General features: G+C 36.9%; 5 protein-coding genes across 5 annotated transcripts; 3 read left to right on the forward strand and 2 right to left on the reverse strand.

Moving 5' to 3' along the window:
* The first annotated feature begins 1,163 nt into the window (after positions 1–1,163).
* Positions 1,164–4,026, forward strand: LOC110376369 (ejaculatory bulb-specific protein 3). The gene is made up of 3 exons (XM_064038157.1): positions 1,164–1,321; positions 2,515–2,716; positions 3,489–4,026. Exons 1-3 carry the CDS (start codon positions 1,253–1,255, stop codon positions 3,674–3,676), a joined length of 459 nt encoding a protein of 152 aa, XP_063894227.1. The 5' UTR covers positions 1,164–1,252; the 3' UTR covers positions 3,677–4,026.
* Positions 4,027–4,294: 268 nt separating this feature from the next.
* On the forward strand, positions 4,295–7,118 carry LOC110376375 (allergen Tha p 1). Its single transcript, XM_021334837.3, has 2 exons — positions 4,295–4,544; positions 6,827–7,118. The coding sequence occupies exons 1-2, from the start codon at positions 4,364–4,366 to the stop codon at positions 7,006–7,008; spliced, it is 363 nt and encodes a 120-aa protein (XP_021190512.1). The 5' UTR covers positions 4,295–4,363; the 3' UTR covers positions 7,009–7,118.
* Positions 6,831–8,972, reverse strand: LOC110376366 (EF-hand domain-containing family member B). The gene has a single exon (XM_021334822.3). It carries the CDS (start codon positions 8,714–8,716, stop codon positions 7,118–7,120), a length of 1,599 nt encoding a protein of 532 aa, XP_021190497.3. The 5' UTR covers positions 8,717–8,972; the 3' UTR covers positions 6,831–7,117.
* A 114-nt stretch (positions 8,973–9,086) lies between these two features.
* On the forward strand, positions 9,087–12,218 carry LOC135117840 (ejaculatory bulb-specific protein 3-like). The gene is made up of 3 exons (XM_064038156.1): positions 9,087–9,233; positions 11,007–11,193; positions 11,736–12,218. Exons 1-3 carry the CDS (start codon positions 9,147–9,149, stop codon positions 11,921–11,923), a joined length of 462 nt encoding a protein of 153 aa, XP_063894226.1. The 5' UTR covers positions 9,087–9,146; the 3' UTR covers positions 11,924–12,218.
* LOC110376368 (allergen Tha p 1) lies at positions 12,157–14,838 on the reverse strand. The gene is made up of 2 exons (XM_021334825.3): positions 14,699–14,838; positions 12,157–12,681 (listed from the first exon to the last, which is right to left on the reverse strand). The coding sequence occupies exons 1-2, from the start codon at positions 14,776–14,778 to the stop codon at positions 12,294–12,296; spliced, it is 468 nt and encodes a 155-aa protein (XP_021190500.3). The 5' UTR covers positions 14,779–14,838; the 3' UTR covers positions 12,157–12,293.
* Between the last annotated feature and the right edge of the window lie 750 nt (positions 14,839–15,588).

Here is a 15,588-nt window from a genome sequence, read left to right on the forward strand (position 1 = left end):
AGAAACCTTACCAAGACGTAAGTACCTACATACAGGTACAACAATAACAAAGCTTATGTCACGTCCACATGCTGGAATGTTTATGTTTATATCAGAGCCGGGGTGAACAACTTATTGACTCCCCATACTAAACCTGTTCTCAACACCCAAATGTTTTTTATCTCTATTTACTCCAAAGGACCTTTTGCTTATCCGAGCAGCCACAGTTATAATAACGGGTTTGAAACAAAGGAAAACGGTTTACAGTTAGGTTGCGACTAAGTTCTACGACGGAGTCTTTATGGTAAATACAAGGTAGACTAAATGGTTTTTCTTGTAGACCCTTTTATGTATGCCTAAAATGGAGACTTTATTGTTGGGGCTAAATAAGGCTGTCAAGCTTTTAGTAGAATTAAATCAGCACTTTGCTATACGCAGGTTTGTTTAGAATGCACTTAAGATTCTTTCTAGACAGGTTTATTTTGACAATAAATAGCTGGTTTACCCAGAATAGTTTAGTAGGTAAATATGTTATACTAGATCCAGTGATATCCACAACGTCACAAACTTTACTTCTTTTGTTTAGATAAATGGTCACATCCACAGCACAACCTTGATCAATGAATCTATGCGACTGCTAAGTGCTAATCCTAATTATACTATCACGTGAAAGAATGCACCTACGGGATAAGTAGTATTTTGACGATTCTATATTGCCCACGCAGACGAAGTTGCGGGCAACAGCTAGTACCTATGTTATATAAAAATCTTTAGGTGTAGGTATCGACTTGTTTCCAGTTAATTCTGCAGTTAAGATTTTAATTGCACGTGGTACAAAGTTGACGTAATTGTTAGGTACTTGAGCATGCGCATATTTTTTGCTTTACAGCAGCAAAATATACCAACTTATTCTATAAAAACCTGTAGAAGAATCTGGATCCAAGTATTTCCTGGTTATGAATATGATTGAAATTAAAATGCAAAAATGTACCTAGAACTTATAAGATGCTTAAAGCATAGTTCAAAATTAAACGGTTCTATCTGATACAAAATAAAAGTAGCACGTTTTATAAGAGAAGATGCAATAAAACAAGGACTAAAAAGTACAAAAGAAACAAATGCAAATCTTGTACCACAACGAGATCAAATCCATGCAATGAATATCATTATTAGTGCGCAGTACTTTCTTCGGCGGGTTTTTTGTATGCAGCCCGTTACATCGACCCCAGGCCGACAGGTTTGAGAGGTTCGCACCCCGCCATGGGACCCGGCCATGGGCCCACGGCCACCAGCCATTGCGACAGTGGACGCCGCAGGAGCAGCACTTCACAACTTTCTTTCTGTGAGTATTTTTCTATTAAAAAGCTTCTTAGAAAGTGTAGAAAGTGAGCGGTTAGTAGTTTTGGTTTCGTAGAAACGTGTTCGAATTGCGTGTTTACTTTTGTATCGATTCCGGGATTTGTTTATTGATTTAATTTATTTTTCTTGTTTATTAAGAACATATTTAATATTTTTTTATTTGCATTTAAAAATATTGAAATAATTACTCAATGTTGCATAGTCCCTGTACCTAAGTTAAAATCGAAGCTATAAGACATTACTTATCGATCGACAGGTATCGATTAAAGTTTCCGATACGATTGTAAACAAACCCTGACTATATGTTATTTAAAACAATGTGATATTTTGTTGTCAACGTGAATTACACCCCATTTATCTTTCAATTCTATTTATATTTTCCTCTTAATTCACCGTATTCTCGGTTCTGCGTACTAAGTCATTGTTCGGAATCCTATTTTTACCGGTATACGAGAAAGTGGAATAAATTGAAACGACCGCGCCGTCCGACCTTGACATTGTACGTTAGTTTTGTTTCCTTTAACTTTCTTTGATCCCAATTCTAGTCTCACTTGCTCATCTTTATTTTTACCGCGTAGACTTAGAGTGTAGTTTATTTCACCTATACCAACTATTAATTAATTTATAACAAGGGGATTCAGACTATTGGCATCTATAGCATAAACACAGTAAACAGCTGATCTATTGAACTCATTGATTGCCATAGTTGCTCAGATAATGTATGCAAATTACAATGTTTATTCATTGACATAATGAGAACAACAAGACTAATCCTTTTAGAAAAAGCTTGGCTATTTCCAAGACAGGAAGTAGAACCTTCCTCCTTTGTAACTACTAACTTTAGTAAAATGGTAAGGACCTTACGACGAAAAGGCAAGCAATTTATTTTGTTAAGATGTGAAATTAAGTTCATAAAATATTCGTATTTTCAACCGAAGGTTCTCAGTTTGACCTGTGCAAACGTAACGTGTTTGGCTGAGCCTATTTCGATGCGGATTTCAGCATAGTGTTTGTCACACATAAGAGAAGGGTAAAAACGAGGGGTTTTGTAAAAACGTTTTATGTATAGGTATTGGTTCCGAACCCAAACTCTTGAATATTTCACACACCCGTCCCAATATTTTTCCCACAAACGCATTTTCTCACCAAAAGTTAACCAATATCTATTTCTTAAAGTACCAGGCAAGCATAAAAATGAGGAGCTGGCTGATCTGCTTGTGCGTGCTGACGGTGGTGGTGACATGCCACTCGCAGGCCCCCAATCGCTATGAGAACTTCAACGCAGACGCCATCATCCAGAACGACAGGATCCTCTTGGCGTACTACAAGTGCGTCATGGACAAAGGACCCTGCACGAGGGATGGGAAGAACTTTAAACGTGAGTTCTTTTAATGCATTTGTAGTATATATGAGACAGCAGGTCACTGCTGAAATTAGTTGAAATTGCGTTAGTGGCAACTGGCACGATGTAGAAACTGATTGAAGACATCCAAAAAACCTGTCTTCTAGAAAGAAGGATCATAAGTTATTTGTTTAATTCAAATTTGACATCGAGGTATCCGAAGTATTAAAGCAAAAGCTATCAAATTAAAGCTAAAGTTGATTATGGTTGGGCGTAGATTGTAAACCAGGCCAGATAGACTTTTCAGTAAATAGAAGTTTAGCTGACAATACGTCTTCAAACATGTAGGAAAACTTTATAACTGTAATTAAATGCTTTGCACGGACACAACTGATATTATTGTTAAATAAAACATTAAACTCTTGCCCCATTAGCTACCTCAAAGTATGTGTTTACATCTCATTTACTGGAAAATAATTGAATTAAAACAACTCTTTATTTATATTACCAATTCTTATGGTAGACGCCAGTTAATTTGTATTCTAATCTCGTATTTTTGTAAACATCACTAAAGATACTTAAGTTTCCTTTTTTTAGTTTGTACAACCACAAAAACATGGAAAACTTTAAGCATAATTTAATATCCAATAAATACTACGAAGAAAATGTAATGGACAGTCAGAGTTCCGATCTTGTTTAAAAGTCTAATTACCACCACATCCAGCTGTCACTGACCAATTATACATCAAAGCTACATCATATTATCTACCATTATCATCTACTAAACTCATTCCACGTTTGCTTCCAGGCGTACTCCCAGAAACATTAGCCACCGCCTGCGGTCGCTGCAACCCCAAACAGAAGACGATCGTGCGAAAACTACTCCTCGGCATCAGATCCAAGAGCGAGCCTCGTTTCCTCGAACTGCTTGACAAGTACAACCCTGATCGCTCCAATAGAGATGCCCTATACGCCTTCTTAGTCACCGGCAACTAAGCTAAGAAAGAAATCACCCAAGTTCATAACAGTAATTTGCTCAAACTGACCAGTTTATTTTGTAAAGCGTTTTCGATCAATGACTAATTACCGTATCAGGTCTGACCGACCAGTTTGGTGATACCGTTGCTTTTACAGTATGATATTAATTAATTATTGTTTTGTTAACATCCAAAATAAGTAGCACGTTAGTGCTGTTTGCGAAGACTCCGTAAGATATTCATGGAATTTGTTTTAAGAAAATCTTTGAAATCTGTTAAAATGCATTTATAATTTATTGAATTGGTTTCAATTATAGATAGTTTTAAGTTTAAGGATAAGGTAATATAAAAGATATTAAGTATAAAATATTTTTTCGTTTCATTTGCATGCCAGGAATCAACACATTCATATGCAAGTCTACCATAAGGGTTGTGATCTAATTAAATCATGCTCGACATAAAAGGTCCTTATCAAATGCTTGACTCCTTTGGTCATTAAATATGCGGCAAAACAATCTTCATTGAACTGATAATTATCGTGGTAATATGCCCATGCATAATTAGTGGCGACATATTTGTCATACTGTGGTTTGTTCTTAGAAATAAAACATCTATTAGTTAGTATAAATATAAGGCACCGCGAGTAGTAAAGCACTCAGCTGTTAGACTGCGTACGAGGTTCACCTGTCTAGTAAGGCCAGTAATCATGAAGGTAGTGCTCCTCACCCTCTGCTTCGCTCTCGGAGTGCTGGCTCAAGACCAGTACGAGTCTGCCAACGATAACTTCGACATCTCCGAAGTCATCGGCAATGACCGACTCCTGCACGCGTACGCCAACTGCTTGCTCAACAAAGGACCCTGCACTCCAGAAGTGAAACAAGTCAAAGGTAGGAAAACAAGTTCTAAGGAAAATCTTAATAACATTTATTCTAAAACTAAGTACATTATCTTAGACAAATCACGTAAATTACTAGTACAACTTATAATGCAAACTAAAAATAATGTTATTCAATAAAGCTCTTAATGCATTTTGCCATTTGTCGGGTTAATTTGCTCTTGTTGGAGTAAAACTTTTTTAAACGTCTCAAATGAAACCCAGCCTTTAGAGTGACACTTTTCGGCTTCCTCCCATAGTTTACTAAAGTATTCGTCTGTAAATGTTTCCCCGGCCGCTTCGAACACGTGTCTGACTGTTTCTGGAGAACGCTTAGCATACATATCTCGATGACTTAATCCAAGAAGCGCTAATGTGCTCGGGCTCAAACATATTTTAGCATCAGATTCATGAGGAAAATATGTGGTGGATGCTTTACAATAACCATCAGGTATCGCGGGGAAGTCCCTATCTATGTATCTCGCAGCAGGAAGACCTGCTCTCAACCTCTTATCCGCCTCTTGGCCAGGTTTCACCATCTCTTGATAGGTGGTAGTGCAATCAATACATTCATCCGAAACATCTTGTATTTTTGGCAAAGGCGGTGATGGTTCCCTATAATTAATAACTCTTACAAATGTTGCATATTCTATTTGCTTACCGTCAAAGGCATTAAATGCTGCTAAAAGTCGTTCCATTAGAGATGTGTTAAATCTTATTAATTTCCTTCCACAAAAATTATACACAACGTCTTTAGGAAGCCAACCTGATTTAACTTCATCAAAATGTTTCAAACCCAAGTAAAACCTATGAAAAAATGTAGCATCGAGTCGTTTTGATAAAGTTTTACGCAAAGTATTTAGATGACCTAGACATTGTAAAAATAAGTGTCGTTCTTTATTTAATTCGCATGTAGTAAGACATTGCGGGAGATTGTCAGGAGGTTGTAGTATTCCAAACGCATGACCCGGCGGCACGCAACTTATATTATCATTTGGAGTTTTTGGCAAAGCAAGACGCGCAGCATTGCTATATTTGAAATCTGCCTCCAAGGAACTAATTGGTGCGTACATGTCGTTACCATCTACAACTCTATCGTCAGTCAAGCAACACTTAACTTGCCTACCATTTTTTTCAATTCTATATTGCATACCGAAAGTATGGTCAGGGTTAAAAGCTGGTCTACAATATTTTCGATCAATTTGGTAAGCAATACGTCTTGATGGTGCCACATCGGGGGTCGGAGCCTTCGGCATTATAAGATCGTATGCATTTTCGTTCGTTTTAGTCGGTTTTCTCATAGTTTGAAATACGTTAAATCCTTCCGGAAACATAGGCAATGAATCACGGACTGCACCTACAGGTTTATACCAATAGGAACTGTACTGCGTACTCTTTAATTCATCAACGAGACTTTGAAATTTTGTTTTCATTGGAGGATTTATAAGATAGCCACCATCAGTGAATATCCCAGCATTTCGCTTGTCCATTTGATTGGAGGGTTTTTCAATATACTTTATAGGAGGTATTATCGCATCGTGGATAAGAGCATCAACTTCATCCTTTAATTGGTAATAAGACATATTTTTTCCCACGGTTTCTGTCGGTTGAGCGGTAGGCATCCCCGCAGCAGGATATTGCGGGACCCTCTCGATGAACATCCCTTCATTGCCTTTACCTCCTGGCATTTTTTGAGTACTTTTGTTATTAAATAATTCTTAAAAATGATATAATAATATGAACTTAAAAAACTTAAGAAACAACAGTTTGCACATTGAGCTTTCTTGATTTCATTTTCATAATTGTCAGCTGACAAATGCCAAGTATTTTTTTAAGTCTCAAATGCCAGTATTTATTTATTACAAAGTAGAATAATATATTGTGAGTTGTATAAAAATAAGTATTTATTTTAACTTCCAAGAAATCTACTTGTTACCGGGACCTACTACATATATAATATATCGATTCTACTAGGTAATATCGCGTACGCACCGTCAAAAAACTGTTTTTTTTACGTTGAACATAGAATGATGTGGCCATATTTTTTGCTGACTGCTGAAAAACATTTTCAAAAAGTAACTGCGGTGTGGATGCACGGTTGCAGTGCAATATTTTGATTCAATAATATTTGTAAACTGTTAGTAGTTTAGGTGTTATTGTGCACGCTGTGGCCATTTCCCTATACCATTTCTACTAATAACATTATGCTGTGCATCAAAAATAATCGAGTCAGGATAACGATCAACTAAAATATTTTCTGCATTTCGGTATTATATTTATTATTCGTTTTCACAGAAAAACTGCCAGAAGCCTTAGAAACCCGGTGTGCGAAGTGTACGGACAAACAGAAGCAAATGGGCAAAGCTTTGGCTCAGGAAGTAAAGAAGAACCACCCTGACATCTGGAAGCAATTGGTGGCTATGTATGATCCCCAGGGCAAATACCAACAGGCGTGGAAAGACTTCCTTCAAGAATAAAAACTCACGTACAAGAATACGTTTCTTAATTCCCAATGAAAATTACAAATATTTACTGAATAGAAGAAATCTAAATTAAAGTTATAACAAAATAAACGATTATATATCTTTATATTAGTTTAATTTTGGTTTTCTCTTCTTTTTCGGGCGGATCAAGATTTTTCTCCAAAACGGAACGGAATGTCTCGTAACAAACCCAACCTTCCGAGTGACACTGTTTGGCTTCTTCCCACAAATCGTTAAATCTTTCATCGGTAAATTTTTCCCCTTGGGCTGCTTCAAAAACTCTTCGCACAACATCTGGCTCTCTTTTCTGATACATATCGCGATGAGAGACAAAGAGTTGCGTCAAGACACTGGGCCTGAGACAAGCGCTAGCATCCGATTCATGAGGGAGACACGTTCTATCTGCTTTACAGTACATATCAGGAGTTTTTGGGTAATCTTCATCGAAATATCTTCCGGAGGGTAAACCAGCTCTGAGGCGAGTATCCGCTTCCTGTCCTGGCTTCACCATTTCTTTGTAAGTAGTACGAAAGTCAATGCAGTCTTCTGGTAAATCCGGAATTTTAGGGATTTCGGGAGAAGGCTCTCTGTAATTTAAAATAAATACGAAGGTTTTGTATTTTATATGAGACCCATCGAAAGCCTGCCACATAGTTAATAAATATTCCATCATTTCTGTATCAAATCGTATTAGCTTGACTCCACATAAGTCATATACTGTATTCTTTTCAAGCCAACCGCTCTTTTCTTTATCGAAATATTTAAGTTCCGAATAAAATGAAGAGAAGAAACTTGGTAAAACGCGTTTAGATAAACCTTTTCGTACGGTGTTAAGATGCTTCAAGCATGTTCTGAAAACATTAACGCCCTTGTTGATTTCGCAAAATGTGAGACATTCCGGCAAATTATCAGGAGGCCTAAGTATGCCGAATGTGTAATCTTTAGGAACATGGGATGCGTTATCATTCGGTGCTAATACCTGCCCAATTTTTGGTTGGTGAGCATCCAAGAAATTTGACTGTATTGAATTGATCATTACCCTACCCGCTGTTCCTTCTACAATCCTATCATCAGTTATACAACAGCGAGCCATCGTGCCTCGTTTATCTACCCCTGTACGGTAACCGTACACATGATCCATGTTGAAAGGCGGTGAACAATAATTGCGTCGTACCTGAACACCTGGGCCCTTTGATGCGGGTGTTTTGTCAGGTATAGGGTTTTTAGGCATTATTACGTCATAGATCCCTCCATCCTGCACTATGAGTTTTCCAAAGGTAGTTCCTAAAGCATCAAAGCCTTCTGGTAACATTGGCGTAGGGTCCCGTACACCTCCAATGGGCTTTTCCCAATAAGATGAGTATGAGGACTCCTTAAAGTCGGCAACTAAACTTTGGAATTTAGTTGGAACTGGTGGGCTGAGGAGGCTAGCAACTATGCCAAAAGGACCCGAGTTTCGCATATCTTGAGGTATTGGATGACGCAGTGGTGGAAGCGGGCGTGGCTTGGGTGTCGGGAGGATAGTATCAGACAACAAAGCGTCTGCTTCATCTTTAAGCAGGTAATGTTGTAACGCATCGCTCGCATTCTCATGCGCCTGAGCAGAAGGCACACCCGCTGCATAAATATACGGGTCTCTTTCTATGAACTTGCCAATGTTCCCTTTCCCTCCCGTAGTACGCCTGTGACAATGTGACGACATTATTAATGTTCCTCAAAACATGACGTGATCACAAAAAATATTCATAAAATCTCCTATAAATATACTACAAACTGACTGTTGACATGTTGATTTTTTTGTTGTTTAACCATAACTTTTTAATCACAAATAGACATCATGTCTATGATAATAAATAGTTTGGATCTCAGAGTTTGGATTAAGGAAATATAAAGATAAACAACTACGTGACTGGTTTGGGCATTAGGTATACTTAGAAGGAGTATGTGTGCAGGAAATGTTGCCAGGAATCAGGTGCGTGAGCCTATCATCATTGAAATCAAGGGTCACCCGGCAGTATGAATCACATTGCGTATCTCGGACGCTGCACCCGATAATGCACCTATTTCTAACGTACTCACGTCTGATAGATTGTAATAATGACCTGTGTTTGCTTTATGCGCACTTATGGACAATGACAAACAAGGCTTTATATACTACTGGAGATGTTATTTCCTCTGCAGTTGTGTTCCATATTAACCTGGTTAGACATAGTTGGCAGGTAATTATTTGGTGTTTACCTACGTTGTTTATCTTAAATATCGTTTAAGTATCTAAATTGTGGGGTTGCTTGGTAAACTGTTATGGGCAACACAATATTTTTAAATAATGTAGTCCATCAATATAATACAAAACATATATTAATTGATTTTATTAATAAACACCATTAGTTTGTGGTTTATTGAGTGGATGTATCAATTGAAAATTCATATCTATTTTCGCGTATGAAACCTGATCATCGCCGATCGATTCTATCAATAGAAAAGTTTACTACCTTCTAAATATGGTGTTTCCTACTAAACGTAGGTAACTATGATCTAAGCAGGATATCCCGTAATTTTCCGCAATCATTTTGAAAGTGAATTAGAGAGTGCAGTATTGCCAGTTACCTAATAATCAATATTAAAATGTTATGGATAAACCACTTTCTGTGATCTAGCGTTTTGAATTAATTTATGGGAAAGACTTGAACTTCAAGTTTCTGCTATGTTAAAATACAAAATAGCTATCGATATGGAACTACTGGTTTTGACTTCCATTGCCAACCTAAAACTCGTAGGCTATGCTTCTCACAAGTAGTGTCAAATATCCGCGAATAAATAGGAGATTTTAAGTATGTTTGTCATGATATGATGAGCTTAATAAATAGTTCATCCAATTGGCATGAAGTTCTATGTTAACCTAAAAACATTTGAGCCCAAAAAAGGTGAGGCATTGCAACGCATATGGGCAGTAGTTTCTATGTTATAAAGAAGACTCAAACTACTTAATGGAAAGTTATTGTTAGAGATATACAAAAGCAAACATTTATCTTGCTTAGTAGCGAGAGACACAATTTTATAGATATATTCTAGAATCAGTAAATGATTAATAAGTAGCGGTCTTGTGTTTATAAGTAGTCAGTAGACTTGTCAATAATTCATTAGTTGGGCGGTACCCGTGGCCACGGAAACTGCAGTTTCCACGGAAATGTTTATAAACAGTGTGTAATTATCAATGGAAATACTGGCTAGACTTCGTACTTACTTGATCATACGTTAACACTGTTTACATACAGACATACGTACATGGTATTGGGTTGCCCAGGTAACTGGGTTGAGGAGGTCAGATAGGCAGACGCTTCTTGTAAAACACTGGTACGGCTCAGCCGGTTAGACTGGAGGCCGACCCCAACATAGTTGGGGAAAGGCTCGGCAGATGATGATGTTTACATACATATAACCTAATGTGACGATCAACAAAACATGAGCTTTATTGAATAGATCCGCGCTACTGACCCTGTAAAGACAGTGCGTTGTCGCAAATATCTTTTACTAATTTCTTGCCAGCGGTTCCACTCGTTTTCCAAGCAATGCTCCACGCAGCCTGGCTAAAAAGTAATTAATATGTTATTATGATACCTATATAAGCTTTTACATATTTTAAAATGATCGTAAAGGCACCCCATAGTTTTATAGTAGGTATGCTTCCTGCAGCGATTGTCACAATGTGGATAAGCATCATAACGTTTTATGCAATGGTTCAAATGCTTAACGCAGGAGCATAATGAATTTAATCTGAGTAACATATTTGAGTATCTTCATTATGGACTAAAACAGTCAAAGGCATCGTTTATTTAATTAAAATAATAAGAATACAATTTATGATAGGGAAATATTAAAACTAAGTATCAAAATATTCATCCGCATCGCTGTCAGCGGGGATCGTGCCCAAAAGGCTGACTGCATTGCCACGCTGCCACTAAAACAGTTACATAAATTCTTCTTTATTTCAGTTCATCATGAAGGCTGACTGTTTTCTCATCATCACACTAGTAGCTGTAGTATCAGCTGACTTCTACAACTCCAAATACGACAGTTTCGATGTTCAACCCCTGCTGGAGAATGATAGAATTCTCCTTAGTTACACCAAGTGTTTTCTCGACCAGGGGCCTTGTACTCCCGATGCTAAGGACTTTAAGAGTAAGTTTGTGTTCTGTTTTGCTGTTTTTATCCTTTATGGTCTTCTTATGAGGACCTCATAGCTAAGTGCGACTATTACTTGTCAATTGTTAGATATAAATCACGGGTACTCAGTTGCATCTGGTAAAACTGGAAGTCAACCTCATCATAGTTGGAAAAAGGCTTGGTAGACAATGTGGTCAACTAAATCTAATATCATAAGTACTACCCAATGCAGATTATTAGTCAAAACTGACCTTCATTAATAATTACATGAGATGCACCAATAACATACTTTAGTATCCACCTCATTATTACTTCGTTAATTATGTATGAATTGAAATCTGTCTTGGTTTCATGGATATGTTGAGATAGATCAGTAATGAGGAGCGCTTATAGAACATACTCATGATATGATTTTATTTGAAAAAATAAATAGTTTTTTATAGAATGAACCGCACAAGCACATTTTAAGAGAATTTTTAAAATATATCTTATGAAAATGAAGCAAATATAATTACATACTCTCGAGTCAGTTAATATCTTTTTATTTTGTTTTCTAGAAGTGATACCAGAAGCCCTCGAGACTACCTGCGGCAAATGTAGTCCAAAACAGAAGCAGTTAATCAAAACAGTGATCAAAGCTGTGATCAGCCGACACCCTGACGCCTGGGATCAGCTCACAGAGAAGTATGACAAAGACAAGAAATATAAGGACTCCTTCGATAAATTCTTAGCAGAACAAGATTAACGTAATGCTATTGTGTATTGTATAGGCGCTTACTAAGTGTAAATGTAAATTTATTTTTGTATATATCAATAAATTTAATTCGGTATGAAGTTTTTATAAGTATGTAAGTTTTTATGTGTATGTATATAAGATAACAGTCCATTAAGTTTACTGTGAATTAAGTCGACTGAATAAAGCATGTGTGTCATAAATATTCTGATACCTCGAAGTCATTGGAAAATAAACACAAATACTTAATAAAAATAACATATTATTTATGTAAATAAACTCCAATTAAAGCTTTGGTAACTGCGTCTGATCATAAATTTCCATTTCCACCACCCGTGTCTTCATTTGCTAAGCGACATCCTCGGCATGACTCCTCAGTGCTTTACTGGCCCTTCACGGCTTCGATTTTGTCCTTGTACCTGTCTTGGTAGATGTTGTTAGGGTCATACTTGGCAGACAGTTCCTTCCACATTTCTGGGCGCTTGTTCACTAAGTGCCTGATCACTTTATCTGAACCAGACTTTTGCTTGTCTGTACATTTGCTGCACTCATTTTCTAAGGCGTCTGGGAGGGTCTCTTTAAGGGCCTTACCGTCGGGAGTACAACGACCTCTATCAAGAAGGCAGTCGACGTACGCTTTTAGAAGGCGTTGAGACTCCAAGATTTCATCCACATTGATGTTGTCCCACTTGTCAGTGTAGGTGGAGGCGGCCCAGGACTCTGCCACCACGCATAATAAAGCAACTGCGACTATGAGTTTCATTTTGTTCCTGGAAAGACACAGAGACAATATTAGATTTTGGATAAATAAAAACAAAAAGCGAATTACAGTTAGAACTTCAAAACTAAAAGGGAAAAACTCGTGGAGAAGAAATAGCAAAACCTAACGCTATCTATCACGTGCTCACAAAAACGTGTTGGTTAAAACAAACACGTGATTTATGAAATTAGGTACCTGTGATGTAACTTCGTGAAGCATGGACGCAGCAGAAATAACCAACAAATCACAAAACTGTTCTCACTGCTTATCAAACTAAAAGTACGCCAGTTAGGTCATAACCTGACTGCAATAAAATACTCCTGACGCAATTAACTTAGTATCGATTCCAATCATTACATGAAGTCATGCGTGCAGGATCGAGTATTTCTAGAATCGATGATTTTTCCACTAGGTTATTATGAAATTGTCTGACAATGGTTGAGAGCTGTAAGTAATTGTTCGCAAAGGTTCACGGGCATGCGGTGTTGTTATTAATGACTATGATTACCTATTGTCTCATTGTGATGGTGATAATGGAACGATTGTTGTGATCCTTCGTTTGTATGTGTGGATTTTTTATTCGGATTTCGTTGAAGGAATTTTGACTACACTGTTGTTGTCTGGCACCTGAATGTCTACATGATAACTTCACGCAGACTTTCATAGAATTTTGTCTGCGCAACAAATCTGTGTATACGAAAGTCTCAGCCAATGATAAGTCTGCACATTCATCTTGTCATCAGATTTTTACTCGTACAAATATTTGTACAAACTTAAAGTCTGTATCGTGTGGCCCCACCATTATATAGATACTTATGACCCCGGAAAAGGCTAGTGGTTGAATTGTAGTACTAATTAGTAAGATTGGTAACATGTGTTCCATAAAGAGGTAAGAAGCAGACAACTAGAGTGTCCTTTGACAAGGTAAGGTGATTAGCAAAGACTAAAGATGCTAGTGACTACCAGGGAAGTATTAATTAGGTAGTTATTAGTATTTTAAACGCCGTGATGCAGATATCTATTGATCTATTTCCTTAACAAGATTACAGTAATTAGACTACAAACAGTGGCAAAGGTTGTTCAGTAGGTTAGTATATTATTATCCTGTTTTATTGGAAGAGACTACACTCTGCAAATATGAAGGCATGTTATATCATGAAACATTTTATTTTTACGAAACTTTAATTTCCAAAACAGAACACAAGAAAGTTTCATGTACCTAGTAAATAATCATGACTGTGTCTGAAATTGATTTAAAATTAAAATACTCAGAAGGAGCAAGAGGTGCCTAGTTGGAGGTAATACTTCCTAAGCAAGATACCTATAATCATCAGCACTTATTATAATGGACCAAAGACTTATGTGACATTAAGAACTACATTAATTCTACAATAAGTACCTAATGACAGCAATCTTTAAGATCCATTACTTTAAGATCTTCTAATGCATGCCAATAACTTTGGATTGATTATATTATTGGTTGATTTTTAATTTTATCCTTCAATGAATAATTAATAAATTATTGAGTAGATACTTTTCTATGATAAAAAGTTGAATATGACGATATTTTGGAAATGATTTCAATGTTCCAGAGAGTTTTGCAAGTAGAAATTTGCTACGTTCCTGAGAGCGGTTCCGGGTTGGTTACATTTGATTTGAATACAACATGAGTCAAGACGTGGGTAAGAGTAAGCCCAAACTGCAACTTTTAGTTGGCCGATAGTTTGTTGAAATGAATGGTAGTACGCACATAACAACGATCAGGTATTTGGCCGGTTTGATACCAGCAACCATAAGCCAAGAACTAAGAAATCTATGAACTAAGAAACTTTGAAAGAAATCGCAACAATGAGAAGAAACAACCCTTTCACATAATCTTCACTTAGCAACACTTAACAAATTACTATCATTAATCAAAATAGGCGCCAATAGCTACTACAGCTAACCAAATAGTTCCGAAGAAAGTAACAAACAAAGATAAGGGAAAATTTGATTAATTATTGCCTTTAAGGGGTTAAATTACTCACCGTTTTTCCCGTGAGCACCGTTCGACCCTTCGCTGGGCTGTGACGCCTGCATCATGCCCATAACACAATTTATACTGCATCCACCTCTTGCATTAATCAAGCATTGTGACGACATTTATGCATATAATGGCCACAGGGATATCATAAACAATGGTGGTTGCGAAGTAGTTGTAATTAGATGAATAAACTCATCGGTTAATTATTGCGAAGACTTATTGATTGTCTGTTTGTTTTCTCTGTAGGTTACTGGTATTTTTTTTCTTTAGTGAAAAGGATGTGTTTTATAGACAGCGTGGGATTAATGGTATCAGGATATGTCATCTGTAATTGCTTGCAACTTTCAGAGTGCCGTACAAAAATGTAGGGTGCCTTATAGAGGTACATTTGCAAAGAAGATTGTCTTCCAATGTCTGTATCTTTAGACCCATACTGTTCAATCATTAAAATTAGTACGAAAATTTTTCTAAAATTCAACTTTTTACGGTATATAATTATTAAAAGTTAAACAACATGCATGAATTGATTGCTATAGGCGCCACAATTAGATGACTGGTCCATACATCCTCCTAATTTTTTACAGATTTAAAAAACAAGGATTAGGTTCTTCCCACAAATTATTTATGCATGCCTCCTGATTTCTCATCTGTGAACGCATATTGCTTTTTTTACCAAAACGTGATCATACTAACAATGCAGTAATGTTATGCGTCCCCTGGTGCCGAAATAACCACAAAATTGCTCTTGTTAGATGTTTTCGTAGATATGCACTACCTGAACTGCATATTGATAGAACTACGTCGCTTCCTTCTGTAGTTTTCCTTAGCGGAAACACTAACAGGAGAATGATGATTATTTCAATTCGCTATTCTGTCTGTTTGATATTCTATATT

This window comes from Helicoverpa armigera, chromosome 15 (assembly GCF_030705265.1).
Source record: "Helicoverpa armigera isolate CAAS_96S chromosome 15, ASM3070526v1, whole genome shotgun sequence".
Lineage (NCBI taxonomy): Eukaryota > Metazoa > Arthropoda > Insecta > Lepidoptera > Noctuidae > Helicoverpa > Helicoverpa armigera.